This window comes from Lutjanus erythropterus, chromosome 21 (assembly GCF_056507025.1).
Source record: "Lutjanus erythropterus isolate fLutEry1 chromosome 21, fLutEry1.hap2, whole genome shotgun sequence".
Classification (NCBI taxonomy): Eukaryota; Metazoa; Chordata; class Actinopteri; order Lutjaniformes; family Lutjanidae; genus Lutjanus; species Lutjanus erythropterus.
Genome location: NC_139337.1, coordinates 29,963,295 through 29,979,613, shown reverse-complemented (window position 1 = coordinate 29,979,613; position 16,319 = coordinate 29,963,295). Strand labels below are relative to the sequence as shown.

General features: G+C 40.2%; 1 protein-coding gene across 1 annotated transcript; it reads right to left on the bottom strand.

The window, feature by feature from the left end:
• Positions 1-1,954: 1,954 nt before the first annotated feature.
• tnfsf10 (TNF superfamily member 10) lies at positions 1,955-15,232 on the bottom strand. Its single transcript, XM_084747715.1, has 6 exons — positions 15,025-15,232; positions 13,070-13,195; positions 7,154-7,199; positions 6,929-7,045; positions 5,448-5,692; positions 1,955-2,486 (listed from the first exon to the last, which is right to left on the bottom strand). The coding sequence occupies exons 1-6, from the start codon at positions 15,130-15,132 to the stop codon at positions 2,277-2,279; spliced, it is 852 nt and encodes a 283-aa protein (XP_084603841.1). The 5' UTR covers positions 15,133-15,232; the 3' UTR covers positions 1,955-2,276.
• Positions 15,233-16,319: the final 1,087 nt, after the last annotated feature.

Genomic DNA, 16,319 nt, shown 5'->3' with positions numbered 1-16,319 from the left:
CTTCAGGCTCATTTTTTAAACCCAGCGATGCTTCCAGCTCTCCTTCAGTCAATATAACTGATCATTTTGGTTTATGTGTTCTTGAGCATCAATGGGTTTTTGCCTCAGTGTTCACCACAATCACATGGAAGACAGACGGCGAGCTATGAGAAATAATCCCATATTTCTGCTGTTTGGATGCTGATGTGAATGATTATTTTCCAAAGTCAGTGTGTCACATCTGCAGTCAATCCAACATGACATGAATGCCTGAGAATACCAGGCGTTAGTGAACATTAAATGCACCATTTGGAGAACGGTTGCGACAGAGCAGCCAACATGCTGGAGGACAGACAGCAGAACGAGAGCCTGTGGTGCTGCTGTCCAGCAAAAGCACAGTACAGAGTCTCATCAATGAGGAGCAGGGTTTTCAGATTTACTGTAAGACTCCTGCAGGAGGAGGTGATGATGTTACACCGTGGGCAACCTCTCTTCTGACTGTCTGAAAGGGAATGGTAGGAGATAAACTGTCTCATGAGTTCAAGCTTCCACAGTTATGTTTGACATCTGGCAAATAAAAAGCAGAGGAGAGTTCACCAAGAGCTCCAGACCCAGAACTGACTTATTAGAAAAATACAACCAGAAAATATTAGCACAATATTTACACCTTTACACGAGCATCCAGACACTCACCAAACATTTACACAGGTGGACTCAGATAATCACAAATGTTCAGCGATGAGAGTTTTATACAAACAATTTACCCTTCCTAAGTTTTCATTAAAGAATGAATCATCATATAAAACTGATAAGATGTTTGGAGTGTAATGTTTGCAAACTGCTCCAACTTTCCTTTCCCATAGGTGGCGAAGGTCAGTGTGTGTAGATCTATTATGACGTCCATGTACAAACTGTAAAATACAGTCTCACTATGTAAGTTTAACACTAGATTAGCACAGAGCTAACGGTACACTACACAGGCTGCTGTTAAACGTCTGCTCTCAGATTTCTCCTCTGCTCACTGATTTGTTTTTTGTGCAACAGCCCCTGACAAAAGCATGACAAAAATCTGAAACGTGAAATCAATGAGTCATGCTCTCAAACTGAAAGAATTAAAAGGCCACAAGAATAATGGTCCATAAAAATAAACACATCAGAATTCAACAGTCAGCTCAGTGTAGGTTAGCCAGCCAGCCACAGTTATGGATGCTTTGATCATGAATAAGCAGGCTCTATTTTTTTGTGTGTATTTTAAATACACACCTTGAAGGGATTTTTTGAAGTGTGGTTGTATGAGGTACTTATCGATAGTCGGTGTATTACCTGCAGTCAGTACGCTCAAGGTTTGTAGAAGCAGCAGGAGGACCAGAGTAGGAAGCTAAGCAGTGTACTGTGCTATATGCTATATTCAGAATATTTTCACCTGTTTATCTCGCCATTAGACAGCCTTTTATGATGCTAAACTGCTGTTATACGAGTTAAATATCACATGCTTCAAAGCAACCAAACTCCATTGGCAAAATCAGTCATTTTACCTCACACAACACGGGAGTTGCTGGTGAACCGCAGCCTTGATCAGCCAGTTTGTTTTGTTATTGTGTGACTTTGGTGTTTTGAAGGGTTAGTTCAGACCCACCAAAGTTACACAATGACACAGACAAGCTAATCAATCGAGGCAGCGGTTGACCAGCAACTCCTTTATTCTGTGACATGAAATTACTGATTTTGCCAGTGGAGTTTGGTTGCTTTGAAGAGAGACGTTCTGACGGTTTCCCTTTGGGTAAAGCTGTCCAAAAGCAAAGTAAAGCAGTCAAAATATTCCATACAATTAAAGTGATTTTGCTGCAGACCCTGTCCTGCACCAGTACTCCTGCTGCTTCTCCAAACTGGGGATGTGTCAACTGCCATCTACCGCAGTTAATACACTGACTATTGATAATGACCTCATACAACCACACTTAAAATTATCTAATCTATACCTTTAAAAACTTTCTTGTATTTCTACCTTAAAGAAATGTTTGTAGAACATTCAAATATGTCTTGAGTTTAATCCACATCAGTCTCTTCTCATCTCGTGAAACCGATGTTCCCAAATTCTTTTGTGATCCTGGAAAAAAAAAAGATTTCTTCACGAGTTGCTGCTACAGTTTTTCAGTTTCTGGGTTAGTTGATTGGAGTCTCTTGAGTTTGCAACAATTTTAACAGATTCGTTCATCACAAACATTAAAAACACGATGTTGTCCGTTGATCCTGTTGATTTGTTTTTTCCAGATCAACCTGCGATCTCGAGTCATTGTCTAGCTGATGAGGAACGCCCCAAAGAAGCTGCTTTTCTCGTCCATGTCCACGGCGGAGGCGTTGGTCACTGTGACGAACAGGCGGTCGCCGCTGTTGAGCGGGAACAGCCCCCCCTGGTGGGCGGAGTGCAGCGAGAACTGGGAGCCCCGGGACCAGCAGGAGGTTCGGCTCGTCTTCATCAGCAGGATGGGAACCGGGTAGGAGCTCACCTGGCGGGGAGAAGGAGAGGTGAGTGACACGGCACGGGGGAAGGTGTTCGTGCTGCATTGGGGGGTCTGATGTAGGTCGGAATTTGCAGCTATCAGGTTGTAATGACACAGGCTAATTGATGAATTGAATGATCAGCTGATTGATTCCTAACTGCTGGATTGCTAGTTGGGATGATTTATGTGATGATATCTAATCACCTTCAGTGAATTTTGTTTCTGATTTATAAAAACGTTCTTTGCAAATACTTCACACTGGTCCAAGAAGTCATCTAATGTGTCACAATGCAGTTCTTCTTAAACACACAATTTGCAAATTCCACCACTGGGGCTCCCTCATTCAAAACAATAACAAAAGACGGTGTGTGATGACATCGTGAAGTAGTGTGGGATCATGGGAGTTGCTGTCTTCATTGTTAAATAAACACCACAGGCGATTAAAATCTGTCGGACATGACTCGGGCATAAATCATGCTCACAGATGAGGCAATGTTTTAGTCATGTTTACAAATGTCCTACCTCACATCCGAGTGTGTGTGGTGAGAAGATTGTCATTTTGTGAGTTATATGTTTTTATGATTGCGTATGCTGACACAACGTACTGTCATATCTATTATGTATTGTATTTTTATCACGTTTTATGATGAAACGAAAGGCAAATTTCCACGCTGTGAATATCAATTACATTGGTGTTTCTCAGCCCTGGTCCTCAGAGCTCATTGGGCAGTGAGCTCTGAGGACCAGGGTTGGGAAACACTGAATTACATAACTAAAAGATGGATGCCACGGCTCCACTGTCTCCCACTGTACGAAACCAAGGCCAAAATATCCCGGATACAAGCGCTGGTGACATCATTTGCAGTCTGCAGTGTTGGAGCCACGCTTTTGAGTTCCCGCCCACACAGCCGGCTGTCTCAATCACGAACAGAGCTCATTCATTACATGAAACTCTGGTTTTAAATAACTAATTAAAACCAAACTGATCAGAAACACGTGAACAGACTTGAGCATGATAAGAGCAACCTGAAATGTACTTTAATGGTTCAGTTTTTCCTCATGTCCCCTCTATTAACATGGGGAAGTCAGGATTTATGAATTATACTGCGGTCCGCCACCAGGAGGCGATAGAGATGCTTTGGTTTCACTTTTGGGAATCTCATGTTATCCATCTTCATAAAGGAAGTTAATACAATTAGAGGTGAGACAGGAACATAAAAGCAACATAAAAAAGACATTTAAACCACAATTAAAAGAGTTGAATAAAAAATAAAAATAATATAAAAAGGAAAGTAAAACTTAGAGTGGAGTTTAAGATTTTGTTTAATAAAACTCGAGGGGGTAAAGGGGATGTGATGCCGTTGACAGGCAGCTTTATATGAGCTATTTTTAGGTATTTGAACTAGGAAAGTGCACAGACCTCCCTTCAGTAGAGGAATGTGAAAATACCTCCTCAGTGACAAACTTTGCACAGATACAGTTCAGTATAATCGATGTCAGACATGTTCGGGGACAAAAACATATGAGAAACACATTTTTTGAATGGATGGGATCTTAAACATTTATCCTACGGGTGAAACGATGGATCTGATGTCGCTTCAGCCGGACAACAGTGCCGGTCAATATGTGGACAATTTGGAAAGTTTCACAAATACTAAATCACTGCTGACAACATTACATTTGGTCTTTGTTTCTCGAAGGCACACATCTGTGATCCACAGAAAATTCAAAGCACACAAACTTCAACTGTACTTCCAGAAAAATTACTGGATCAAATTCTTGAACGTTTGTGGTTGAGTAAACACTGAATTTACCTTTTAATTAAATTCATTATTCATTTTTGTAATGGAATGGATTGACATTTTAACTTTAACCTATTCAATATAGTTTGTCTGATGTAACACCTTGTCAACATCTTTCTCAGCCGTTTTTCTGGGTAAGAATTCTATTAAATTTTCAGTTTTCATGCAAATAATAAACAACTCACTTCACAGTTTCAACAGTTTTTATTGAGGGACACATGGCTCCAAACTAGCTGAGTCGTAAACAGATTTAGTTTCATCTGACTAAGCAAAAAGTGGTTGTTATTGGATGTTTGTCGTCTTGTGATGCAACACATACTCACTGTCTGGATTCACATTAGTCATTAGATTTGATAATTAGTCAGACTCAGAGGAGTCGACCCCCCGAACACACTCCTCTGTTGTGAATCATCACTCTGCGGGTGTTTAGTGCAACAAAAAGTCTGGCCTCTTTATTCCGCTGGTGCAAAGCGCTGCACAGCGCAGTGCATCTGTCTTTGCTTGTTTTTGACAGACGCAGTTGCTATTTTCTCGTCCTGTGCCCTTAAAATGAGGTGTGGTCAGGTGCATTGCTATCTTGAGGCAACACTGCACTGCAGTTCATCTCGGGTCATAAAAATTAACATCCTCATTAACGGCAGAAGAGCTGCAGGTGGGACAAATCGGTTGGAGACTGAGGAGAGATGTGCATTTATGCACGAGGCACAGCAGCTGTAGCTTCGTTGTTTAAATCTGACAGGATCAGTCAGGGTCTGATGTTAATTAATGTTCAAATCTTCAAATACCGATGTTTTGGGATGGTTAAGTGTCTCATGCACAACAAAATAACGAGAAAATTATCAGATCTGGGTGGAAGGTGGGATCTCTGTAGATGCAGGTGCTGCCACACACTTCTGCCGGGTTGTGGGAGACAACTGAGAGGGATTATTTTTGTATCTATGCATTTTTTTTTTTTTTTGGAAAATCCTGCATAGTTTGTGTGATATTAGTAGTTTTAAGTAAAAGATGTGAATGCTTCTTCTACCACTGATTAAAATGCTTTCTGACAATAGAGTCAAAACATCAGCTGTAAATTAAGTCAGATCCAGGTCAGGCCAAGAAGAAACAGCAACACGAGATTAGATTAAATCAGAGGCGAACTGTAAAACACGATGGCGACCCTCACCTTTTTGTAGACGTACTGCAGCAGGGGTCTCCCCCTGTCCTCCGCCTCCTCGCTGTCCTCGCCCTCCTCCTCCAGGGAGTGGGTGTGTCTGAAGTAGGTCTGGGCGTAGACGTAGTAGAGGCCCGGCTGCGGCACCACCAGCTCCCCGTCCACCAGCTGGACGTCCTGGAGGAAGGCCAGTCCCTTCTGCCCCTCCCACCACGAGATCTTCTGGCCCTGAACTCGACGGCTAGCGGGGACCGGAGCTGTGGAAAACAAACAAACACGTTCACAATAACATCACACCCATAAAAACCAATTCATATATGTGAACTTCCTTTGAAACTATCTGCAAATATCCCCAAAATTTCATGGTAAATATCTGATCATTTAAAAAAAAGAATTAATTATCTAATACTTACCATGAAATTTGGTGGTAATTTGCAGGTAAATTCAAAGAAATTTCAAATATGTTACTTGGTAATTACCACCTGTTTACCATGAAATTAGGGAACCTATAAATTGCAGCTTTACCAACATTTTAGCAAAGTATCTCATAATATTGACTGACTGCACCATCACTATATTTCATGTATTATTTATACAACTGTATATGAATCTATTTTTGTATTTGTTAATATGTATTTAGTATTTTTATGCTGTGCAATATCAGTGTTTCAGCTGTAATTTTTTTCTCTTCAAACTGTGCAATATCAATATCTCACTCAGGTATGTTCAATAGTATAAACTCTACTGTTCAGCCTGTTATTTTTTAAATTGCATATATTGTTCTGCAGATATTTTTATAGAAACCTCGATTTACAAGTCAAGAGTCTAAATGCTTCACTCAGCCTCCCAGCTTGAGTTGCTAAAACTGGGTGGAAACAATTAGAATAAAAAAAATCCAAAGTCCTTCGAGCAGCCTCTCATATTGTTCCTGCCGTCGTTCAAGCAGCTGTTTTGCATTTTAAAACCCCCACGTGATCTGTAGCTCTCCGATCACATGTTGCAGTAAATTTTATATTTTTCCTTGCAAAACACATCTTTTTTGGATAAAATGCATCTTTTATTGTGCAGCTGCATTCAGCATCCTGACATGTTGAAAAGGCCACAGCTGACTGTAAATTTGAATTTGAGTGGACAAAATCAAAATAGCTAGACTTGAGGACTTGAGCCTCTTGACCTGAAAATACTTGACACGAAAAGACTTGTGACGGGCAAAGCAGAGTTTGGTTCAACTTCTGATTAAAATGACTAAAGTTAAAATGTGGTCTAGTGCAGGATGATTTACTTGACAAAAAGTGTTGGTCTGTCAGTGGATGACACTTTAAACCAAAGCAGACACCTATTTATCTTTGTCAGATCACATTAAGCAAACAGAAGTTCCTACTCATCATAAAACAATAAGGTCATAAATAACACGTTCAAACCAAACCACTGTCTAGGTTATTGCTTGTTAAACTCAGACATCACTGTGCGTGTTTAATGTCTGCAGCACTCACCTCCTCCGTTTTGCTCCAGTTTGGGCACAAAGCTGCCGGTGACGTGGGCTGCGACTTTGGGGCGAGATGAAGCCTTGTCAACCATCACAAGTGAGGGCAGCACTCGAGATACTTCATCTAAGAACGGAAAAAGGAACTTAAAGACGAGTCCACAAGATATTTAAAGGAAATCTAGGTCTGTTAGCTGCACCAGTGAGATGCGTGCATGAGCTTGAGTTTTCTCACCTCTGACTGCCGATGAAATCTGCCTCTGGTAACGCTGAGACAGAGACTGCAGGACAAACAGTAAAGAGCATGAATTAAAGAATGCATGAATGTATTTTTAATGGACATATTGAAGGGACAAGATTACTGGTAGTTTTTTACCCACAGTAAAAGGCAGCTGAAACACCCCCAGTTTGGAGAAGCAGAGAGGAGCACCAGCATGGAAGCTAATCAATGTACTGCTGTGGACAGGGCCAGCAGCAAAACATATTTCAGAAACCTTAAAAATCAATTTAAGTGTACGCTATATTTAGAATATTTTCACCACTTTACCTTGCTGTCAGACAGACTTTTCTGACAGGAAACCACCGTTACATAAGTCAAAAATCGCTCTCCTCAAACTAACCTAACTCCATAGGTGAAATCAGTATTTTTACCTCACAGAACACATGTGTTGCTGGTCTACCTCCAGTAAGTCTGTTTGTGTTATTTTGTGATTTTAGTGAATCTGAACTATCCCGTTAAAACACCAATGTCACACAGTAACACAGACAAACTAAGATTGAAGCAGCGGTGGACCAGCAACTGCTGTGTTCTGCAAAGTAAAATTGCTAATTTTTCAAATGGAGTTTGGTTGGTTTTTAGGGGGCACGATATTTGGCTTATATAACAGAGTTTTCCTGTCAGAAAAGACATTCTAATACCAAAGTAAAGCAGCAAAAAATTGTATATATATATATATATATATATATATATATATATATATATATATATATATATATATAGTGTGTCTAAAATACACTGAGACTCCTGCTGGTTCTCAATCTGGAGGCATGCCAACCGCCGTCTAGAACCACACTTAAAATATTCCAAACCACTCCTTTAAAGTCACAATTCTGTTCTCAAAGCGGGCCATGAGCCTTGAAACTATGAGCCACAATGATTAATCAAGTAATCAGTTATCAATTAATTGCCAACTGTTTTGATAATCAATTAATTAATCTGTTTGATTAATTTTTTAAAGAAAAAAAGTCAAAATTCCAAAATATCGTTGGGCTGTGGACAAAACAAGACAATTTCACAAAATAATTGGCAGATTAATCGTTAATGAAAATAATCCTTAGCTGCAGCCCTACTTGAAACAAAAAAGACTCAAGACAAAAAAAAACCCTCCAACACATGCTAATTTATAAAAGCAGTGAAGATGCATAAAACTTAATCTTCTGAGACGAGCCGTCAGTTGGTTCCGCAGGTCGACTCAGCAGCCCTTTGTTTGACTTTAACCATGAAATTGTGCTGACATCAGGATCAGGAAGTTTGCTGCGCAGAATAAAAAGGAGCCTTCATGTTCAGGTTGGTAACAGATCCTTCCCTGGTAATCGACCCCTCGCCCCCCCCTTCCTCGTTTTTTACGTTCCTTTTGCCAATGAATTGCCTCCAAAGTGATGCAACGGCTGCCAAACTGATGAAAACCATTTTCTGAGCCGTAGTGGACTCGGGACGTGTTTATTTCAGTTCAGTTTGTTTCCAGAAGTGTAAAAGAAATGAGAAAAACATGGTGAAAAAAAGCAAGGCATGCTGACAGCACTGGGGAGGAGAGAAAAAACAGGCATACTATAATATAACAGAATGTTTTCCATAAAATTATATGTTCATCATAATAAGGAACTTGTGCAGAAGGTGATGGTTTCATTAGCATTGTTGTATTTTCTACTGTGGCCGGGAGAGGTTGCAAAGGCTAATCATCCGCACTTTTTTAAAATGTTTCTACAGCTTCAGTAATAACTGAGAGGGAGATGAAAGAAAACAACTCATTCATGAGTCAAATTTACCTGCATTAAGTCAGCCTGAACCAGAATTTATGAGTAAAAGAGCCCTATAATGACTCTGGCTGTAAACTTTTTCTTTTGAAGTTTGACTTGAAGCTGGAAGTAAGAGCTCATTTTGAGGGGAACTTCAAACGAAGACATGCAGGCCTTTCCTATGACATTTATATAGCTGTCCCTCGAATGCAAGAAAACACAAAACAAAACAAGAAGAAAACACATAAACTGTTAAAATTCAAAATACAAAAAGACTTTGCTTTTCCAAAAGAAAACTACACACCATCGCTCTGGTTGTTTTGACATTTTGCTCATCCTTGACATCTCTGAATAAACAGAGAATCAGCTTAGAAATTCTTTCTTTAAATAAATGATTTTATGGGTTGTGTTTTCATCCAAACGTGTCACAAATTTTAACCAAACTTCGAGTAAATCAGCAAAAGAAAATAAGAATAGATGCTTGTTATGGAGGTAAACAGTAGGTGGCGCCAATTCTCCAGTCAGAAAACCATTATACCTGTCCTTTTTTAATACTTTCACCACTTTAACTTGCTGTCAGACAACCTCTTCCGATTGGAAATCCCCATTACATAAGCCAAATATTGCTCTCTCCAGACTCCACTCACAAAAACAGTAATTTTACCTCACAGGACACTGGGGGTTCTCATCTGCCGCTGCCTCCATCGGTTGGTTTGTTTGTGTTATTGTGTGACTTCTGCATTTTAAAGGAAAAGTTTAGATTCACCAAAGTCACACAACAAGACGAACAAACTAACAGATCGAGGCAGCGGTGCAACAGCAACTCAACGTGTTCTGCAAAGTAAAATCACTGATTTCACCCATGGAGTTTGGTTGCTTTGCAGAGAGTGATATTTGACTTAAACAGCAGTTTCCTGTCAGACAGACTTTTCTGACAGGAAGCACACTAAAAATATTATATAGTTTACATTTAGAGTGATACTGATATTTTTCTTTAGGTATTAAAATATATTTTGCTGCTGATCCTGTCCACCTCTGGTACTCCTGCTGCTTCTCCTGGTCGTCCATCTTCCTGAGCTAAAACCTGCTAAACTAAAAACATTCCCATCAGCTTCACAGCATCATGGATGTTTCTAGCATTTAGCTCAAAACACTGCTGGCAGCCTCACACAGCTGCACGCAAAGTTTGATGTCAGTGGTTTTCAAACTTTTTGTGCTGAAGGCACACAGAGGCCAGGCCAAAAATCTCAATGCAAAATAATCTCTATAACCAACCTGACCAATAGAGGCAACGAGTCCTCACACCATCCAGCAACTGTGCCAAAAACTGGGGGTTTACTTTGACATTTTTTTTTAAATGAGTATTAAATTAATCTGCATCCATTTTGATAATCAATTAATCAAAAAAAGAGAGTCAAATTTCTCTGATTCCTGCTTCTTAAATGTGAATATTTTCTGGTTTCTTTACTCCTCTCTGACAGTAAACTGAATATTTTTGAGTGTGTGAACAAAACGAAACATTTGAGGACGTCGTCTTCAGTTCTGATCAACATGTTTCACCATTTTCTTACATTTCATGGAACAAACAACTAATCAAAACAATTTCACCGGATTTTATATTGATTTAATCCAAAAGTAACAGAAAGTAATCAAGTTACATTTATTTAACAGGTAATAAGTAACTGTATCTGAATACTTTTTTAAAGTAACCCTCCCTGCCCTGGTTAGCATCACAGATGCTAGCATCCTGAAGTTAGCATTTATCTCAAAGCACTGCTGGCAGCCTCACAGAGCTGGTAGCTTTTGGCGTGAGGCCCAAAACAGAACCTGAGTTCCTCCCTGCGACACAAACGCCAAAGTTTATTAGCGCTTGCTTGTAGTTTTATTTTGACATCGTACATGCGATCAAGAGTGAGGGAATCACAGAAATCTCTCCCCCAATAAAACCCAATAAAGACATGTCTGTGACCCATTTCGGGTCGCGACCCCAAGTCTGGGAACCACTGCTCTTGACTGTCTGGTTATAACATATTGTTTGGCTTTATATCCAATCTACCCTCCTGTAGAGACTTCATAAAAATTTTATCAAAACAAACAAACCCGAGCAGCAACTCAGTTAGTTATCTAGACGCAATTCAACAGCTCAGTAAAATATGTTTTTAAGAAAACAAATGTGAAAAATGCATTTTTACAAATATTTTGAGTATGATCGTAGCAGACGGCAAGATGAGAAAATGTCGTTTTTAACTTCACAAGACCCTTCGATGTGCTTCTCTCCGTTAGAAGCACAAACTATCCGAGCATCATGTTTATATTCTGAACTAAATTTAATCAAGCAGCTGAGTCAGAAAATACCAGCGAGTGTTATTAAAAAAAAAGAGCAGCAGAGTCCGAGGAGGAGGACCAGGAGACAAAAACAAACAATACACACAAATAGAAAGTGTGTGTGTGTGTGTGTGTGTGTGCGCGTGTGCGCGTGTGCGCGTGTGTGTGAGAGAGCAGGGCAGGTGAACACATTCCTGTGCTGATTAAACCACACAGGATCACATCACATCTCCAGCTATGAAGGAGCTCATTGTGTGTCTGCAGACAGTGATTCAGATCATTTCAACGTTTTTCTTCTCCTGCTAATGTTCAGAGTTCAGATCAGCAGCACGAGAAGCCCCTGACGATGATGATGATGATAATAATAACAATAACTTTGTGATTTATTACTTACAAGGACCAGATGTCCCTACAAATCACTTCTTTGCTCATCACTTATTTTGAAAAGCAAAGCTGTGTTATTGCTGATTTTCTTCCCTTGTCAACAAACTCCAAGAAAAGACTGAAACCAAGTAACGTGTGCAGGTGTTCATATTTTTCAGGCAGGAAGATGAATAAGAAAACTCCCCTACTGCTCTGAAAAATTACTTTCTAGTGAACAGTAGATTTTTGTGATTGTATCACACAGAACGATGTAACAAAATGAAAATGACCTAAAAGACGCAAAATGAAAATGATGTGAAAGACATAACGAGATGAATCCAACATGAAAGATGTGACGAAATGAAAATTATGTAACAAAACAAAACTACTTAAAGACATAACAAGATTTAAAAATTATATCAAAGACTAAGAAAAATTATGTGAAAAGACAAAAACTATGTCCGACGTAACACGATAAATACAACGTATAACATGTAACACAATGAAAAAGACATAAAAGACAAAATGAAAAGACATTACAGGACAAATATGACACAAAAATGTAAATAGATGAAGATGGTGTCAACAAGACAAAAACTATGTAGACAGACATAACAAAATGTAAATGACGTAACAAGACAAAAACAACAAGTGATGGAGACTCATTTGCAGAGAAAAGCTGAGGTTCAGTTAACTTTGCAAAGGAACAGCTGGTAAAAATGTCCTTCAGGACGACTTTCTACGTTTATACTCTTTACTTGAGTAAAGAATGCATGTACTTTTTCCACCTCTGTGTTTTAGACTGTGTGTCAAGAGTGCACAGCAACAAATCAGTGGAGCAATCTTTTTATAAATATATTAATCTGGTGAGGAAAAAATCAGTTTGGGTGACATCTTCAAATAGCTTCTTTCATGTGACAAAGATTTTCATTTGACTGTTCGAACAATAACACAAGGAAAACCATCAAGGCCAGACACACTGTAAGTTTTCTCCAGAGCAGCACTGAGTGTCATCGAACAATCCGCCCTGTTTTTCAGTTTTACTCCCTTTTCTGTGATGAAACCTGCATGTGGCTCCATTCAAATGAACTCATCAGCACAGAACTCCCAGTTATAAAAAGTATGATAACATGTGGGGCCCTGGAGTATTAATAATAAAGCTGCTTTATCATTCGCTCTGTTGGCCTCTGCAGCTGAAGTGTGGGGAGTTTAGTAATGTCTCCAAACTCCAGTGGGTGGGGAGTTTTTGATCCAGACACAGGCCAAAGAAAAAAAGGAGCTTGTAAAGCCAGAAATCCCAGCAGCTGGCCAAATAATCAATGAGTCAATCAACAAATACTGACCTGTAACGGTCATTCTGGGTTGGAGGGCAGCTTGAAGATGTGGTTTTGAGATTTTACTGATGAGTTCGGAGGTGTGGAGGGTCACTGTTTGAGTGTATTCATACCTTCTCAATGAGCAGGTGAAGCTGCTGAGTGACCTGCCAGCACGGATCCCCCCGGACCGCCGTGATGCTCTGCAGGTCGGCGCCCGTCAGGCAGGAAACGCTGCTCCTGGCGAACGTCTCCTTCATCTGCACAGAGTGAAAATGTCAAGAGGGGCATCAAACAATCAGAGCAAACGTCTCCTTTAACGTGTCAGACGAAGGCTCCTCCTCACTTTCAGCAAAAACTAAAACAATTGTGTTTTATGTCTTTCAGCATCATCTATGATGTGATTTTCTCACAGTCAGACAAAGCGAGTGTGCAGCGGCCGTGGCTGCATGTTGCCCCCCCCCCCCCCGAATGAAGTTGCCGATGATGATGTTTTGCAAAAAGAGTCTGGTGAGTTTGGCGAGAGCAATAAATCAGCTGTTCTGTTACTGTCACTCTTCTCTGCTTCAGTCACAGTTAGTTTTATGGCTGTGGTGGTTTAGAGACTCAGTTTATGACGTTTACAGCCTGTCGTGCTTTGTGTACAAATACACAGCTGAAAAACAAAAGCTGAAACCGCTTGTTTAACCTTCTCTCATTAGTTAAGCACCAGTGCATGCTGTCATCACAAGGATTTCTGAAGTGCACAAGCTGATAAAAAATTCTGTTTATGATTCCTCATGTTTATAATCCATCACTGAAATGTTCTCCCTGTGTATATTTTAAAGCTTCTATCTGTTTCATCCTGTAACTGTGATGCACACTGACCGACAAAAGAAAAAAAACAAATGCTTGACTGGAAGAATCTCACTCGACTGAGGGGCTGACGATTCAAATCTTCGACTACCAGAGGGCAGCCCTGGTTCTGCATGAGACGAAAAAAAAACCTTAAGGAATGGATGAAGGGAAAGTTTTGAAAATTGCCTCAATATGTTTGTTCCAAAATGCCTTTTTAGTACAAGCATTGTGTGAGAAAACCTCACACTAATTACGACAGATCATCTGACAAATGTTTATTGCTCATAAAAGTCTCCTCTGTAACACAGAAAAAGATCTGAGTGGTTGTTCAAAGGTGATTCTTAATCATAACCTGGTACCAATTTTCTCTTCCTAAAAAAATGATTTAAATGAATCAAGCGATTCCAGTGGCAGATTAAGATAATTAGATGAAGACATGCTTCACTGGGAGAAAAATAAAACATAAAACTCCTCTACTATCACTACTACAAGTCATTAAGTTTCTCCTGAGTCGACATAATTTCCTGGCATGTGTCCCTCTTCCTTGTTTTCATGTCTTTAGGTTTCATTTCTCCACATATTGCTGCTACATCTCATCTGAGTTAATGATCAATTCCTGTAAACACAGACTGAGAGCTGGACTGGACTGAATCCAGGTAACAAAAGGACTCTGACTTCACCCAACAAGCAGTGAGTTCAGAACACACACACACACACACACACACACACACACACACACACACAGCTCTGTGAAAACCCGTCCTGATAATCACAGTTAATCATAAAAAATAGCTGCAGCCAATCCACCTCTGCAGCTGCCAGAGTTCTTTATTTCCTTGTGTTTGCAAACGCAGAGAAAAGTGTCAGTGCATGAAGCAGCGTTGTGCAAGAAAATACTACTTCATTGTAAAAGTAATACATGTGGCATCCATTGCATTGTGCAAAAAAAAGGAAAAGGAAATTAAAAATGTCCTGAAGTATTTGTGCTGTGGAGCTCAGCAACAGAACCAAAGCGCATAAAAACGACTTCAACGCCTTTCCACAATAAAACTGTCAACAATAAATTGAGCTCAAAAGTCTATACAAAGTAGAGTCAAGTTTTAAAGGTCAATAAAAAGTTTAATTTTCTTAGAGTTGCGTTCAAAAGCCGAACAGCTTCGCGCCCACGCCGCGGTGCGCACTGCATGGCGGTGCGTAAAAGCCTCCGCGCGTCTCCGGTTCATCAGTCCGAACCGTCACTTTTTTTCCTTACCGAGTTCAGAGCCGTGGTGAAGTGCAGCACGGTGATGGTGACCACGACAGTCTGCAGCAGGACCGCCAGCAGCAGCAGCACCCCGAGCCTCGGACCGGAGCCCGTCATAACGACAGACCCGCCGTCCGGTACCCGACCCGCCAGCGTCGTCCGTCCCGTCCCGTCCCGTCCCAGACTTCCAGAACAAGAACAATGGCAGAGAGCTGACTCCTTCACTTTTACCCTCCCTCCTCGTCCCCTGCAGGAGGAGGAGGAGGAGGCGGGGCCGGCCTGACCTGGAGAACAAGAGCTTTTTCCCTCTATGATTTTCTCCTGCAGAGATTATTGTTTCATTTCTGCGCTGGAAAAACACAGATAGCCTCAGAGTTTATTGTGAACCTTCATATCTTTGCTGCAGATCTGTTCACTGAACTTTACCGTGAGAAAAAACACATTTACATCAGAATATGATCACAGATAATCTTTTCAAACAGGAGCAGAGTGGCACCACAGCTGCATTCTGGCACGTACCTACATCACTTTGATCATATTATAGAGTTTCAAATCTCTTTATTTTGTTTGACCAATACATTTATTTGCATTTTGAAATTTTAACACATCAAGACAACAAATCACTCTAAAACAAACTATTTCGTCGAACTTTAAAAAAAAAAAACTTGGTGTCCTGGCTGCCTTAAATTTTAAGATGACTGAATTTGAAAAATAGTTGAGAGAAATAAACTTAATGTTATTTTAGTTGTACTTGAGAAAATCTCAAACAATGAATGCTGGGAAGCAACGGGAAAATGGCCGCCATGTGAATATAGCGAACACCTGCTCCAATTCTCTGTATTGACGTCACACACAAATTCATATATTTTGCATCTCTGAGGAGCAACACATTGATTTAGGCCATACAATTCAGGGGTCTCTCCGGGGGAAAACCATAAATTAAGCTTTTCTATCAGTTCTTTTGCACACCTGACTTATTTGCGACTGTATTGACTCAGACCACATGTAACCACGATGTCGGGTTGTTTTTCCAGGCATTTCTTTCCTCCATTTTATCTGTTTTAGTTCCAGATGTCTTACTATATGCCGGTCATTGTTTCTTTCTGATCTAATATATCATAAAATATAATCATATTTGTGCTCACATCGGTGGTTGGTGGTGTGAATCCCGTCTTATCGACAGGCAGATGTCCGCTGAGAACAACACGTTGGATGATGAGAGATTCTTGGAAGCTGACGGGTTTCTAGACTTTATTATCAGGCTGCAGAACAAAAACACGATGTTCTTTTTCACTTGACATTGT